We start from the raw sequence: 17,309 nt of genomic DNA, 5'->3' as shown, positions 1-17,309 counted from the left end.
CACGGACCTTTTACGAGCGCCCGGGTGCCGCCTCGATCCCAACTGCATGAAAAACCCTCTCGCGCCAAACACTCTCCCGCCAAATGTCTTAGCACCATATATCACCCGGCTCACCTTGGGGATTCTTCTTCTTCGCCGCTCCAACACCTGCAAATCTTTATAAGGATTAAGCACGGCATCATGATGCGAGCACGGACCTTGCATGCATTCCATCACTTTCTCCGATTCCATTCCTATCTCTGCCGTCTCTCCAATCCCAATTTCAACTATAACCATTTCATTCGGAATTAATTCTTTTCCTCCGACAACCGCCGGCGCACATGAATTTGCCTTGTCCAATTCGGCGGCCGTCGGGTTTTTCACACCCCGAGTCGCGATTTCTATCCCGGTCCACCCGGCTGTACCTTGCTCAATGTCGCTTCTCCCGCGCTCCTCAAGCCGCGTTACCTCGTTGTGCACCCGTGTGCCTTTCCCGCTCGACCTGCGGTCTATGTCTTCTCCCAATTTTCCCAGATCACACCTGGATTCCTCCCTCATTTTTTCTATGTTCCTTTCTTGGACGTCCATTTTTCCAAGTAATTTATTTATTTCATTCTTTTGGGCGTCAATTATTTCCCTGGTGGATTCGTCCCTGCAGGGCCTCATTTCAGCCATAAATTGCGCCATGAAGGCTTGCATGTCGCCCACCCCCATTTGTGTAATGGGCGCGGCCCTCGTGGCCATGTGCGAGGCCCCGCCATTTTGTGCGCCTGCAACCCCCACTACTACACCCTCTTCAACATCCTCTTCCATCTCTCCCACTTCTTCCCTGGGGTCCTGGGTTGACGCTAACTACTCCTCTACCTCCTCATTTTCCCCCACCGGCATCCGATCGCCTTGGGTATCCATGGCACAACTTTAATTTGGATGTTAATAAAAATTTTGGCCGCTCATAATTTTGGACCAAATTTTTCAGATGGTAGAAAATTTGGTTCGGGTCTCAAATCCCACTGCTGACACCAATTGTTGCGGATTCGGGGGTCGGCGCTCGCTTTACCAAGGGGGGGTTAAATCCCCTCGTCTTTTAAGCTGGCCGTCCCCCGTTCCTGGAAGCTATAACGCTCCTTTGCGGGGTTGAGACTGGCCAGGGTGATTTGTCAAGATGGATTCCCAAATACCTGCTTACCAATCTCTCCGCAAAGCAGTGAGATAATTTCCTGCTCAGACCGCGGATATGATGGTAATTGCCAAACGGTTTAGCAATCCGCGATCCGAGCCGTTAGCAATAAGACTAACCCGATTCCGAGCGTTTGGCCAAATCATGCCACCGGTACTCAATTGAGGAAATCACGAAAGCGATTGGATGAGAGGAAACCAAAGTAAAGGGAGAACAAAGATTTATTAATTACGTACAAGAAAACCCGGAGAGGAAACGAAAGAAAGGCATATACAATAAGAAGAGGAAGAAGCAGACCTTATACACTCTTAATTATCACGCCCAGGACAACACAAACAGACTTACACAAAAGGGGAATAGCAGGAAGGAGGAGAAGGGTCCAGTCGGATTGTTGGGCATTGAGGTCCGGCTCCGGTCCAGTCGAGTCCAGCTCCGGGTGTTGACTCGTGCCGTGGCGAGAACCCGGGCAGCAGCAAGCGCGTACCGTTGTCATGCGATCGGACCTTATACATGGTGGGGGGGGGGGGGGGGGGGAGGTAGTCCTTCGCACGGCCGTATGCACAATTCAATATAATTGATGGTGCAATCTCGCCCACCTCTGCTCAGTCCATGCCCTCTCTCTCCTCTCTGTGCAGCGACCTCTCACTCCCAACTCTCAACTCTCGAAGTAGTCCCAAGTGAGCGCTTTTATCATGCGCTCGCGTATCAAGCCGCATGCTCTTTAGGTCCGCCTACCGGTGAACACGCCTCAGCCCTGATTGGTCGCGAGGGTTCACCGGCTCCTCCCTTCGTGACACGTTGATGGGGCCACGCCTCGCTCCGACAACTCCTCCTCCTTTTTCTCCAGTTTGACCGCGTGCATAATGGCGTCTTGAGCCAGGCAGCGAACGCTACTGGCAAGCCAAGGAACACAATTTGGAGGGAGGCTACACCGCAAAATGAAGGGGATTTTTAAAAGGGGCCTAGGTTATTTGATTAATGCAACGCAGAGTCAAACTATTGGAAACACAGCCTTGACTAAAACACAAACTACTGAAATAACTGAAGAAGTTCCTATGGTGTCCTACGTGTTGCAAAATGGACTAACTAGGGTGTGACCTTTGACCTTTGGGAGATGGGGATATTTACAAGGAATTAGTTACAAGGCTTATTATTTTACAAGTGAAGGTTCTAAAAACCGTAACAATATATATATATATATATATTTATGCGAGAATTACCTGTTGCTGCAGACAGTGAGTGGGGTCATGTAATCATCCTTACAATTACTGGCAGACCCCAACATTTGTGGGCGATCCTTTCCTGGAAAATGCTGTAAATGGTGGATCCGCGAATGTGGGGATGTTGTTTGAATTGGTGTGAGAGGGGTGTGGGTGGGGTTACTGCATGGTCTGGGCACATGGAAGTGCTATGACACAGAATAAATCAGGTCACAAGCAGTAGAAAGGAGAAAGGAGCAGCAGGAGAAAGGGGAAACACCAACAGCAGGGCGCAGGAAGAAAATAGATGGAGATGGACAAACAAGGAGTGCAGGTAACAATGAGGGGTAAGAGAGAACGCAAAGGGTGGACAAGATTGATACAGAAGCAAAAATTTTGGGACGGTTCATCAGAAGTTGAACAGATCATGGTTTTGGAAAGGGGGATGACTTGAGATCGTGGTGAACACATGCATTGAAGACCTCGAGGGAAGAATGAGATTGAAGAAAGTATGGAAGGTGGTTCCACGGGTGGTAAAAAGAGGAATAAATGAGTGGAAGTGTGCTGTGGTTCTAGATTTAGGCAGTTTCATGAGGAGGGGGTTGCTGGTTAGCCGCGAGCGTTCTGCAGATACCTGAGGGGAACAAGCACAGAGAGGGCCGAGGGTGCAAGTCTTGATAAGGCACCACCTTGACAATGTGCCACCAGTTTTTAGAGGAAGGAGACCAGTTCAAAAGCTCGTTCTTGAGATTGGACAGATGCTGTTTTCTGGCTCTCCAGAGAGTAGGCACACTTGTTGTGAGGTTTGTGGAATGATCTGAGGTTGTCTTCAGTTGGATTTGCCATCCAGGAGGAGAATGCAAGTTGTTCTAAAGCAACTGCCTCACCACAGGATTCAGAGTACCAAGAGTGGGAGGATGGGTAAGTTAATTGAAGAGATTTGATGAATCTGGCATTAAGAGATCAGGTTTCTGTGGAAGAATTCCCAGGTTGAATTGATATAAGCAGCAGTGGATATAGGAGACCAGTCCACCTGTTTAAAAAAAATGAAAAGTTTTTTTTTTCGTTAAACCTTGAATTGCAACTGTAGGTGTAGAAGCAGGTCACATGTTATGAATCGTGAATACGCGAGGTCCACGAATGTTGGGACCACGAATGTCGAGGTCCAACAGTATTAATACCATGGCAGAGAACCAGCCCGACCACCTCACAGGAACCACCTTTCCAGCACGTGGCCAGCCCCGTCATTGGCTGCTTGCTGTTTGTGGGCGCCATCTTCTAAGCCGTCATCTTCTTAGAAGATATATATATATATATATATATATATATATATATATATATATATATATATATATATATATATATATATATATATATATTGTTACGGTCCGTGGGTTAGATGTTATTTTTACCGAGCGGTGGTGTAACCGCGGCCGAACAGTTGTTCCCCACTAAACCCGATTCACCCAACGTTGGCCGTATCGCGCCACAGCTACTCAATCTGGAAAACTCTAAAGCGGCCGAATGCAAAGAGGAAGAAGACGTACAGAAGAGTAACGGGATTTATTATTATTTACACACACAAGCAAAAAGGAGCAGTCACGATTATGTACAGGGACATGAGACGCAGGTGACACAGTGAATTCCTTATACAAGCTTAATTACCTACCCAGGACAGAACAAACAAAGACGACTCACACGGGGAATTGCAGAGTGGATTGGCTGGAAGGAGGTGTGTGGCTGGAGGGGGAGGACGGCACGGAGCTGGCTGGAGCTTGATCCCGCACGGGACGTCGGGCTGGACCTCGACGGCCGCTGATGCCACCGATCCTGTCGTGTGCGCGGGATCACGGGTCGGATCACGGTCGGAGCCGACGCGCTGGTGGGGGGTCTGGCGTGACGGGTTCTCTCCTCTCTCTTTCTTTTGTCCAACCACTCTTTCTCCAATGCAACCACTCAACGCAACCACTGACCACCCCTGACGACCAACTCAGCTCTGGTCATGGACCTCTCTTTTCAGACTCATCTCCTTGTCTCCGTAAAAGCGCATCTCTTCTGACGACCCAGCTCTTTGCTTTGCACCTCACCACGCAGCTCAGCTCAGCCTTTCAGCTCATCTCTGGGACTCATCTCTCGTCTCTTTTGGGAGCTTCCCGTGGCGGGTTATATAGGCCCCGCCCCTCAACCTTTTCGAACCTCCCCCAAAACGTTCTCTCTCCGCCCTCTCAAGCCAAACCCCTTGTTCATGGTTGGTCGAGTGGGGCTGGCTCACTCCTCCCCTCTATGACGAGGTGGAGACACGCCCTTCTTCTCTGACCCTGCCTCGTGGTCAATGGCGGCAATTGGAGGGGATGTAATTGGCAATGGCAATTGAGGCCTGGCAATGACGAAAGGGGAAATGGAGGTTTTGGGAATGGGAATGAAGGGAATCTACTCTTATTTCACTCGGTGCAATGGAGTGTCATTCTAATGGAAGACAAGGCCTTACCCTAAGACACATAATAAGATATAAGCTACTGAACAAGGGTTTTATCAGGTCCTGCAATGTGGTGTTTATGGAATAACTACCGAGACGCCCTTTTTATCTTTACACAACTCCGGAGGCAGGAGGCGCAGAATAAACAATAATACTAATAAAGCACACAATAAAAAAACACAATCCTCATATCCGCAACAATATATATATATATATATATATATATATATATATATATATATATGTATATATACACATATACTAGCCGAATGCACCCGGCGTTGCCCGGGTTCTTTTTGAATGGATTTACTACTAGAATTCAGCTTTTCCTCACGACCATAGAAGATTGACGACTATAATTCAGCTCAGCTTTTAATTGCAAAATGGGCCCAGCCCGGCCGAGGCGGCCTCGACCGGCCTCACCACCTAGCCCATAACCTTCCCGGGGCCTGTCCCACCATTTCTGGTTCTTTTTGAATGAATTTACTACTATAATTCAGCTTTTACTCGTGGCCATAGAAGATTGAATACTATAAATTCAGCTCAGCTTTTAATTGCGAAATGGGCCCAGCCTGGCCGAGGTGGCCTCGACCGGCCTCGCAACCAAGCCTATAACCTTCCCGGGGCCCATCCCGACATTTTTGGTTCTTTTTTAATGAATTTACTGCTATAATTCAGCTTTTACTCGCAGCCGTAGAAGATTGAATACTATAATTCAGCTCAGCTTTTAATTGCGAAATGGGCCCAGCCTGGCCGAGGTGGCCTCGACCGGCCTCGCAACCAAGCCTATAACCTTCCCGGGACCCGTCCCGACATTTTTCGTTTCAGAGGTTTCTTCCTATCTTTCACCGTTCAGGAGATTAGCGCGTGCAGACAAACAAAGAAACAAACAAACAAAGACTTTCTTTTATATATATATATACTAGCTGAATGCACCCGGCGTTGCCCGGGTTCTTTTTGAATGAATTTAATCTTCTGTATATAGGTCTAACGCGAGCCCAGTATCAGTTAGTGCTCAACGATTCCTTGTTCTTTCTTCTGTCGGGCCCTGCGAGAGAGAATTTGAAAGCATGTGTTGCAATCAGTCAGATATTCCTATTAAGTGCAGAAGTTGTACTTCTAGAGAATTTTGAAAGAAGAAGATTTATTGCGAAATGGGCCCAGCCCGGCCGAGGCGGCCTCAACCGGCCTTGCCACTTAGCCTATAACCTTCCCAGGGCCCGTCCCGACATTTTCTGTTTCAGAGGTTTCCTCCTATCTTTCACCGTTCAAGAGATTAGCGCGTGCAGACAAACAAACAAACAAACAAACAAACAAAGACTTTATTATATATATATAGAAGATATATATATATATATATTATACATATTATATACACACACACATAATACTCTATGTATATCTATGTTCTCTATATATAGGTATTTACTGTGTTTACCTTTACTGTGAGGAAGGGGTGGGTTGGAGGCATGGAGGGATGTAACACTTTCAACCACACATCACACCATTTCAATATCCAAGTATCCAGAGTGCTATGTGATAAGAGCTGGGTTGGAATTTCACAAGCTTGGGATGCTGCCTAACCAGGTGTTTTGATTTATTTGCTAAAAGTCAATCACTGTCATGGCAACCTGTCCTGAAGGAAACATTTTAATGTTCTAATTCTGGCTCAATGTTGAATTTGATCATGGCCCCCACTAAAGGGTATTTCATTGGTGGTTGATGAGGCGAGAATAAAACGTGATGCAAATAATATTCCCACAAATCTACACCGTGCCATCGTGTTCCCCAAACTCAGAACAGGTATGAAAAGTACAACGGGATGAACCTACATGCAGTTCCTATTGCAGAGTAATGAGCTGTTACAGAACAAACATGAAGTCCTCTCGTCTCTTTTACACTTGTCTTGTTTCATTGTATGTCCTTTGTGGGGTCGACTTCCATCGATTGCACATTACTCAGCCAATGATGCAGTCTCTCAGGTTATATTATTTGTTACTATTATGAAAAATATTGTCGTGGTGTTTTTTCTCCACTTAGGGAGGTCTGGTAATGGCAAAGAGTTGTTGCAGGATGACTGTTCAGTGGTGAGATGTTGGGTTCAAGGGGCCAGGCACGTTATAATGCTAGTATGTACAGATGATGACCTCTGCTGTGCTCAGATTTTCTTGTTGGCTTTCCTGAAAACACAGCTCCAAACTTATTCACTTTGCTGCAGGATATATGTATGTGTGCATGTATACAGCCTTTGAGTCTGTCTTACTGTCTAAGACCATTTTTATTCTCACCCCAAAGGGGTTGTGAGACTATTGCATCTCCAGTGTCTCGTGTGTGTATGTGTGTGTGTGTGTCTCTGTGTGTGTGTGCGTGTGTGTGTGTGTGTGTGTGTGTGTGTGTGTGTGTGTGTGTGTGTATAATCTTTTCATTTTAAAAATATTTTTGTCCTCAACCGCTTGTCTGATCGATGTGAAACTTTAAACATAGACGGGACTCCCCATGGAGAATATTTTATTGATAACTCTGACATCATAGTGTCACATGGTATAGCAACCAGGTTGGATTAAAGACTTCTCCGAAATCACTTGGTGAAAAAAATTGTACCTTGGCATATGTCATAAACTCCCCATTGTGTATATAGGGTTATAATAATGAAGTCATTGGCGAAATGGTATTCCAGCCATAATTGGTTGAATTGAAATCCTTATCCGAAAAATATGAAACTTCATATACAGTCGTGTCCAAAAATATTGGCACCCTTGCACTTTTTTCAAAATAACTCACAATTTTCTCGAAAAATAAGTTGAAATTGACAAAAGTATTTGGTCTCCACTCTCCACAATTCTTTATTTCACTGTTAATATTACAGAACCTTTGTTTTTTATTCAGAACTTAATATATCCTTTTAAATCAGAAAATAAAAAGAAATGGCATTGACAAAATTATTGACACCGAAGACTTAATATTTGGTATCACAGCCTTTGGACCAAATAACTGCAGTCAAGCGCTTCCTATAGCCTTGAATGAGCTTCCTACACCTCACTACTGGCAGTTTGGCCCACTCTTCTTGTACAAACTGCTCCAGTTCTCCCAGATTTGAAGGGTGCCTTCTCCCAACTGCTGTTTTCAGATCTCCCCACCGGTGTTCAATGGTATTTAGATCTGGACTCATTGCTGGCCATTTCAGCACAGTCCAGCGTTTTGTCTTGAACCATTCTTGGGTGCTTTTTGAAGTGTGTTGGGGTCATTGTCCTGCTGCAAGACCCATGACCTTCGACGGAGACCCAGCTTTCTGACACTAGGTTGAACATTGCGCTCCAAAATTCCTTGGCAATCACCTGATTTCATGATGTCATGCACACATTCAAGGCACCCAGTGCCAGAGGCAGCACAGCAACCACAAAACGTCAGTGAACCTCCTCCATTTTTGACTGTAGGGAAGGTGTTCTTTTCTTTGAAGGCTTCATTTTTTTTCTGTAAACATAGAGATGATGTGCTTTAGAAACCAAAACTTTAGAAACCAAACACAGAGCCAAAAAGCTCTAATTTGGTCTCATATGTCCACAGGAAATTCTCCCAGAAGGATTTTGACTTGTTCAGGTGTGTTTTGGCAAACTCCAGTCGGGCTTTCTCAGCAGTGGGGTCCTCCTGGGTATCCTACCATAGAACCCCTTTTCATTGAGTTGGTGACGGATGGTGCAAGTTGAAACTGTCGTACCTTGTGTCTGAAGGTCAGCCTGTATCTGTTTGGCAGTTGATCGAGGTGCTTTCTCCACCATTCGAACAATCCTTTGCTGCAATCTTCGGTCAAGTTATCTCTTGCGGCCACGTCCAGGGAGGTTGGCTACAGTACAATGGGCCTTAAACTTCCTGATAACATTGCGTACGGTGGACACAGAACCATCAAGGTCTATGGAGATGGATTTGTAGCCTTGAGATTGTCCATACTTGGCTACAATCTTGAGTCTGACCTCCTCAGACAATTATCTGGTTTTCTTTCTTTTCCCATGCTCATCGTGGTACACACAGTGACATAAAACAGCAGAATGACTCCTTTTCTCTATTCAAACTGGTTGAATGAGTGATTCTTATAATGCAGGCACCTGCATCTCACCACAGATGAGTTCAATTCCAAAGTAAAGGAGAATCACTTGCCTGAAATCGAATTGTTTCTAACTACTTCTAAAAGGTGCCAATAATATTTTCCAGGCCATTTTAGGATTTCTGTGTGGAATAAGCTAAGATTTAATAATTTTTCAGCTTTTTTTGTTTTGTTCCACTGCAAACCAAAGAAATAGGGTAGCATGGGGCAAGACGCCCCCATTAAGCAAGATTGCTGATATCTGCTCCTGTTGCAGCTATAGAGAACTAAAAGTAAATGCAAACAATAAGGACACATTAGCGCTACATAATAGCACAAGCACACCAAGATAGAAAAAAACGAAAAAGAACAAGAAGTGAAACTATGTTTTTTTATTTTTCGCCTCTTTGCCCCATGCGGTAAAACGCCCACCAGGTTGGGGCAAAACGCTTACTGTGGGCGTGTTGCCCCTGAGAAGTGAGCGTTTTGCCCCTTACTTCCGAATTACATAAAAAGAAGATAATACTAACGTCTGACTAGAAAAACATAGTCTCCTACATAGAGGAAATTTCACTGTAAATACAAAATGTCATGAATTGTGACTTGGTCAAATTCAAACAGTCATGGGCACATGTCAGCTGGTTGCTTGAGGCTGCCTGAGGGTGAAGTCGTGACGGGAGAGAACGATTTCTTTTATTCATAACTTAGCGGAATATATTCAAATGATAGTCACTTTTACTAGCATAGCAGAGAGAGAGAGAGAGAGAGAGAGAGAGACATGCAGTACTCTAGCATTTCAAGTCAAGTCGGTATTACATTCAGTGGAATGAGGGGCACGACGCCCTGTGATTGGGGCAAAAGGCCCACCATAGGCGTCTTGCCCCAACATCCCAGTGGGCGTTTGACCCCAATCTGTTACAAATCTTATCTTTGGAAATCTGACTTAAAGCAAGGGAGGCAACTAGTTTAGTCTGGCATCAACAGATAGCTAACAGATCCCTATAACAAGAAAAAGTAGAGACGTTCTGTTTCTTCTGCTATTTAGATGATGGTACTGAACAAATGAAGTATGAAATTTACAACAAACAGGACGAAAACAAAGAAAAACATCTGAGAAACGTACCGCTTTCTCTGCCTGTGTCGCCGTCGTGGTGGGAAAGGATGTTTGCGGAAGGAAGCTCGCAAGGCATCATGGGGCTCGTTGCATCACGTGGTTTAGTATATATTGTGGGTAGGCGTTTGACCCATACTGGGCCTCTTGCCCCACCCTACCCTACATATGTCGATACCAAAAGATTCTTTAATTTAAACAATTTTCTGGAAGAAATGGTGCATTATTTGAAAAACGTGCAACGGTGCCAATATTTTTGGCCACGACTGTATCTGATCTACGATCCGATGTAAGTGAAGAATTCGATTTATGATGTCATAACGCATGCCAAGAAACTGTGACATTATAGGGTTGATGGATGATATCGGCATATAGGCATGACAGCAGTGAGCCATAATAGTAGCGTGTTCAGTTAACGATGATAATTTTGTTCAGAATGAATGTGCGAGGCGAGACAATGTGCTCTACGAGTGCTGTTCTAGTTACTCCGCGCACGCCAAGCGAAAAACAGGGTTAAGTCATTGGGTCAGGTCTGTCCTCTCCAGGTCCTTCTGTCTGTCTTATCAGTTTATGATTGTCAGTTTATGATAGACGAACAACTTATTTAAATGGAATGTTATATTTTGAACACAAATCAGAACATGAATCAGAAGACAAGTTTGGCACTTTCCCATCTTTTGGCACTGAATTTGGCCCGAACACACTTGCACAGAGGAGTGACATCTTTTTTTACTCTGTCTGTTTGCCTGGTTGTCAAACACAATTGAAAATCATTCCAAACAGGAAACTTACTGTTTTAAGGATGCCGTAAAGGACATAAACAGCAGGCACGTAGAAATCATCAATTTTCATCTGAAAAATCGTCAATTTTCATCCGAGTGACCCAAACTTTGATCAAGATCCATTTTAATCTTGGTCAATTTTAATCTTAATGAAATGGAAGATTTGATGTATCCATGGCAACTTTTTTGAGCCAGGGTGGGGGGGGGAGGGGATTTTGCAAATATCTCGAAAAGTTGTGGAGAGATTTAGACGACATTTGGTGGAGAGGTTGGGTATGTGGCAGATGAAATGACTACATTTTGGTGGAGATTTGAATCCGGATCAGAGAATATCTTAAAGTGATTCTTCACCATCGAGAGTTACAACACAACAACAACAGGCATTTTAAGGCCATTTTCCCTGCTAGAGCGGGGGTTAGCCTTGCGGTCCCCATGACAATCTTCTCCATTTTGCCCTATTTTCTGCATCTCTCCTTGTTAACACCCTTGCCCGCATTTCTTCTTCCACCATCTTTAGCCAAGTCTTTATCGGTCTTCCCCGTCCTCTACTTCCTTCTACATTCATTTCCATCACTCTACTCAACCAGTCACTTTCATCCTTCCTCAACACATGACCAAACCATCTCAACCTGTTCCTCTTCACAGCATCAATCACAGGCTCTATTCCCATCATCTTTCGCAATTCATCATTTGTCTTCCTCTCTCTCAACGATACTCTGCACATCCACCGAACCATTCGCATTTCCACCCTTTCCAGCCTTCGTTGCTGCTCTACGTTCATTACCCATGTCTCGCTCCCATAAATCATAACACTTCTCACACATGCAGCATACACCTTTCCCGTCATCGAAATTTCCATTGGTCCAACCATCGAGAGTTAGGCCAAAACAATATATAGCAAGATATATCAAATAGTTGTGGACGGGTTTGGACGAAACTTGGTGAACAGGTTGGGTGTGTGACAAGGACGAATCAATCGAATTTTGATGAAGATCCATATCTAGATATGAGAATGTAAAATTTTTTTGTAAGTGATTCTTCACCATTGAGTGATAGAGCCAAAAACGATACATAGCAAGATATTTCAAAAAGTTGTGGATGACTTACTTATGCCAAAACATGGTGGATGAGTTGGGTAAATAACAAGAACTAGCCGATTAGCTTTTGGTTCAGGTCCAAATCCAGATCCGACCTATCATTGAGATTCAAAACGTAAACTTTTCAGCCTGGCGGTGGTATGCTTTCTCGAGTGCAGTTCTAGTTGACGATGCATTCGATGGTGACCAATAAAGCCTCCATCTCATAAACTGCGACTGAACGTTGTATTATTAAAGCCTATAATGGTGAGGTATACAAGACTGCTTCAGTAGCGCTAAACTTCTGGATTTTTAAAGCAATCTTTAAAATCATTATTTGAAATTAATGAAGCACCGTATTATAATTGAACACTTTGCAGGAGAGCCATGTGGTGTGTTCATTTACCAAGCAGCTAGCTAGCGCTTGCCAAGCCATCTGTTCATTATAATGTTCATTTTATGTTCATTTGATTCATGTTATGTTCATTGATAATTATCAATGGTTTTAAATGGAGTGCTTGCTTAAGTCCTTAAGCCACTTGGCGAATGCTCAACAAGAAACATGGTAACTGAATAAACACCTAGTGTTGGCTTAACGGTTAAGGTGGCTGGCTTAAGTTAAGATGGCTGGCTTAATCTTGAGTTTGAGCCGCTGTTTGAGTGAGTTTTGAGCTTGGTTTGAGCCGCTTAAGCCGTTAACTTACATCAGTTGGTTTGGGTAACTCAACCATCAGCTCAACCTTTAATCCTACCGAGGTCGGCTTAATGAGCACCAGCTTACGGGAAACAGGGGCCACTGTATCAGCAACACAGCCATGCTCCCAGCAATGATGCAACTAGCAGCCACAGGCTGCATACAAAACAAGAGGAAAAAGACATAAAATGTCATAGTCCCCACCGTGGTTTTAGTAATTTTGCTGTACGGAGTTAAAGGCTGTCAGTCGGCCATCTTTGGTCAGATGACAAAGCAACATCTTGTGCATATGTATACGCATGTATTGTTTTTGTGCCAAGTTTGAAGAAAATCGGGCCATGCATGTCTGATAAATGGATGGGGAGATGTTTAAGTAACAAAATGGCCGCCAGGCGTCCATCTTGGATCTGATCTCGAAAATAATAACTTGCATATGTAACCCATCCTTCATTATCTGTGTGTCAAATTTGAACCAGATCCGTAAATGCATGTCCAATAAATGGTTGATGACGTGGTCAATATCGGTTTTTTTTTACAACTAAAATGGCTGCCAGTCTACCAGTTGGCCATCTTTGATCAATCGCAAAATAAAGTGAAGTGCACGTATATGCCGTCATGTGCTGTGCTTGTGCCAAGTTTGAACAAAACCGGATCATGCATGTTCAAGAAATGCTTGGGGACACATTTAAGTAACAAAATGACCACCTGTCAGCCATCTTGGATATGTTCTCAAAAAGAAATGGCACGCATATGCAAGACATCATTCTTTATCTGTGTGCTAAGATTGAAGGAGATCGGTAAATGCATGTCCGAGAAAAGGATGAGGACGTGTTCAATATCGGGTTTTTTGCAACCAAAATGGCCACCAGTTGGCCATCTTTGATTGTACTGTGAAACAAAATCATGTGCATATGTATACTGTCAGGTATTGTCTTTGTGCCAAATATGAACAAAATTGGTCCACACATCTCCGAGATATGGTTGCAGACACACGGACGGACGGACAAGACCAAATCCATAAGCCCCCGTTTGGGACTAAGTCCAATGGGGGCTAATAATACTGCACAGGGTATCATGTTCTATGAACTCTCGAGTTGTTTTTGATGAATCGTAAAGGAAATGTCCAAGTGTAGAGCCAACAGGTCCTGAGCAAGATAACTCGGGTAACTCAGGTCAGATAAACACAAATCAATCCGTATGTGTTTTACTCTTTGCTGGTTTTGTCTTTCAGGAACCAGATGGAATTTTTGAACTCGTGGAGCTGGTTGGAAATGGAACTTACGGTAAAGTCTACAAGGTGAGGAATCCATCTTAAAGTCGATATTATAACATGGTGATGCACAATCTTCATATTAAGATTTCATTTTTTATTTTACAAGATTCTGTGAGGGGATTTTAGAATCATGACTGTGCTGAGCCTTGAACATTTGCTTCTTTGGGATTGCGCCATCCTATAAAGTCTTGAGAAGACTTCTTCCCCTTCTCTCTCACCCTTCCCTGTCCGTTTATCCCCTCGGTAGTTGTGCCCAATTGTTGCCCCACCACCCCACTGTCAATTTAACATTGCTCTTCCATGAGCCTCACTCTTTGTTGGGAAATATCCACAGGGGAATGAAGTACCAAATTCACGAGTAGCAAATGTATTTTCTTGTTAGAGTCGTATTTTAAAATGCCACCAAACTTCTTTCTGTCTGATAGTCCCAAAGTATTCCTTCTATATGTTTCATTCCTGAGACGAAATATCTGACAAATATGATGTTTGTAAAGATTTGCAACTCAAACTAGAGTAATGTAGAAACATCTATGAGGTATAACTTTTGGTGTGGTATTTGTGATCTGTTGATGAAGTTGAGTAGAGTGTGGCAAGTTACCCTTCTCCCCATCCTCTCCCCATCCTCTGCATGCCCTCCTTGGTCCAGATTATCTGTTCAGTATCCTGAACGTCCGTTGAACGTCTGGCTGATGGTGTAGCAGGCAATTTCAAATGAAAATATTCTGTATATGCTCAACAATAGGACCATGTAGGATTCAAACATAAATAATGTGTGACGTGAGGGAGGGGGTAGTATTTTGGCCCACCTCTCCCACCAGGGGCAACTTGCCCCACCTTACGCTCAATTTATCTGTCGATCAAGAGCTGCCAAAGTTGATTAAAGCATCGAGATAAATATACAGCTGACGAAACCCTGGCAAGTGAATTGGCTTCTCCTGCAACCAACTCCAGACATGGAAGGAACTGGACAATAAGTCCCTGTTTGTGTGTTATTCGGGACCACGATGTTGTTCTCCTCCTCTTCCCTTTATAAGCGGTGAGGTCCAAAGGTACCAAGCTCCTGCCCTGCCTTGACCACAATATTCCTCCACTCCCTTCTGTCCTCGGCCAACAATCTCCATCCTCCAACCACCCCCACTTTAATGATATCCCTCTTCACACAATCCTCCCATCTTAACCGCGGTCTGCCTCTTTTCTTCCGACCTTGTTCACTCAATCTATCCGCTCTCTTGGCATTCGTTCTTCCCCCATCTGCACCACGTGTCCAGCCCATCTCAACATCTCGGCAGCCAATCTCCTCTCTCAAGTCATCCATTCTCCTTCTATCGAGCCTCTTATTTCCTGCAATCCACCTGACCCTGTTGTTCTCACAAACCTGTAACCTCTGTTGTTGTCTCTCTGTCGGTGCCACCATCTCTAGACTGGAACGATAGACTGGCGTTACACACGACATCAAAACCTTCCCTTTCAATCTCCTTGAAATATTTCTGGCTGCCATTACACCCTCCACACTCCTCCACGCATTCACATCCACCTGAATCCTCCTCTACACATCTGCCTTTGACTTACCATCCTCGGTCACTGTTCCACCCAGATACTCATACGCATTTCCTTGTCTGATCTCCTTCCCTTCCAAGATGATATTCAAATCTTTTCTCTGCTGCCAGACCCAAGATGATATTCAAATCACCTCCATCTTCTCCATGCTTATATATATATATATAATATATATGTATGTATATATATATATATTTGTTTTTTTTTATGTTGGAGGCTGCAGGCATGGACTGGATAGCCATCATCAAGGCCAGGCCTTAATTAAATAAAAGAGAAGACAAGTACACATACATTCAAAGTACACCGCCCCATGCCAAATAATTAAATATGCTGCAGCGCGGCATTGCCGGGGCGCCTCCGGCGCCCGGCAATACCACAGTGCAGCTCATTGAGGCTGCATTGGGAGGGATAGGTGTACACTAATTGATTGATTAATTGTATAATTAAAATCAATAAAAGATTATCACAAAATATTTTCATAATCAATTGGCTAATCGCATAACTAAACCACTAGTGCTTCATCCGAAGATGTATCTTTTAGAAATGTAATTAAATAAGTCATTTATAAAAAATTAAATAATTAATTGATTACTCAATAAATAATTAATCGATTAATCAATAAATAATTAATAGATGAAATGATTAATCAATAAATCAAAAATATCCTTGATAGCCACATCGCTTGGTCACTCATGTCCAAATATTAGCTTCCCAGCTCAAAAGGTGCCTGAGATATTGGCCAAATGAGAAAGAAAATAAATAAATGATTAATAATGAAAATAAATAAATAATAATCATTAAAAAATTAAATTATTAATCAATTTGGTCAGAGAACACATAAACTACCACTATTTCATCAGAATCTGTAACTTTAAATTTAAATTTTTTTTTGGCATTAATCAAATAATTACATAATTAATCGATTAATTTATTAATTAATAAATCAAAAATATCCTTTGCAGCCAAATCACCTGGTCATTGGCATGTCCAAATGTCAGCTTCCTAACTCAAAAGGTGCCTGAGTTAATGGTCAGAAGAGAAAGGAAATTTGATTAATTAAATAAGTACTGAATTAATCGCTAATAATTAAATAACTCCTCAATTTATTGATTAATCAAAAAACAAAAAATACCGTTTTTGACAAAGGACTTGCTCACTATTGTGCCGAAATTTCAGCTTCCTAGCTCAAAGGATGGCTGAGATATCGTCCGGACAACCAAGGAAACAAGAAAACAAACAAGTACAGATACATTCAAAGTACACCGCCCCATGCCAAATAATTAAATATGCTGCAGCGCGGCATTGCCGGGGCGCCTCCGGCGCCCGGCAATACCGCAGTGCAGCTCATTGAGGCTGCATTGGGAGGGAGAGGTGTACACTAATTGATTGATTAATTGTATAATTAAAATCAATAAAAGATTATCACAAAATATTTTCATAATCAATTGGCTAATCGCATAACTAAACCAGTAGTGCTTCATCCGAAGATGTATCTTTTAGAAATTTAATTAAATAAGTCATTTATAAAAAAATTAATAATTAATTGATTACTCAATAAATAATTAATCGATTAATCAATAAATACTTAATAGATGAAATGATTAATCAATAAATCAAAAATATCCTTGATAGCCACATCACTTGGTCACTCATGTCCAAATATTAGCTTCCCAGCTCAAAAGGTGCCTGAGATATTAGCCAAATGAGAAAGAAAATAAATAAATGATTAATAATGAAAATAAATAAATAATAATCATAAAAAAATTAAATTATTAATCAATTTGGTCAGAGAACACATAAACTACCACTATTTCATCAGAATCTGTAACTTAAAAAAAAAATTTTTTTTTGTCATTAATCGAATAATTAAATAATTAATCGATTAATTGATTAATTAATAAATCAAA

General features: G+C 42.8%; 1 protein-coding gene across 4 annotated transcripts in view; it reads left to right on the top strand.

The window, feature by feature from the left end:
• The window catches only part of LOC137415939 (traf2 and NCK-interacting protein kinase-like), a 353,089-nt gene that overhangs the window by 47,210 nt on the left and 288,570 nt on the right, over nt 1–17,309 (top strand). For all 4 annotated transcript variants that reach the window (XR_013621224.1, XM_078767554.1, XM_078767553.1 and 1 more), the window contains exon 2: nt 13,804–13,869. Coding sequence is in view for 3 of the 4 variants with exons in the window: in XM_078767554.1 (XP_078623680.1) it covers nt 13,804–13,869 (66 nt within the window). In the remaining variant the exon portion in view is untranslated. The remainder of the gene's footprint in view (nt 1–13,803; nt 13,870–17,309) is intronic.

This window comes from Myxine glutinosa, chromosome 13 (genome assembly GCF_964187855.1).
Source record: "Myxine glutinosa chromosome 13, kmMyxGlut1.1, whole genome shotgun sequence".
Taxonomy (NCBI): Eukaryota; Metazoa; Chordata; class Myxini; order Myxiniformes; family Myxinidae; genus Myxine; species Myxine glutinosa.
The sequence above is the reverse complement of the archived record's forward strand: the minus strand, read 5'-3'. Positions and strand labels throughout refer to the sequence as shown.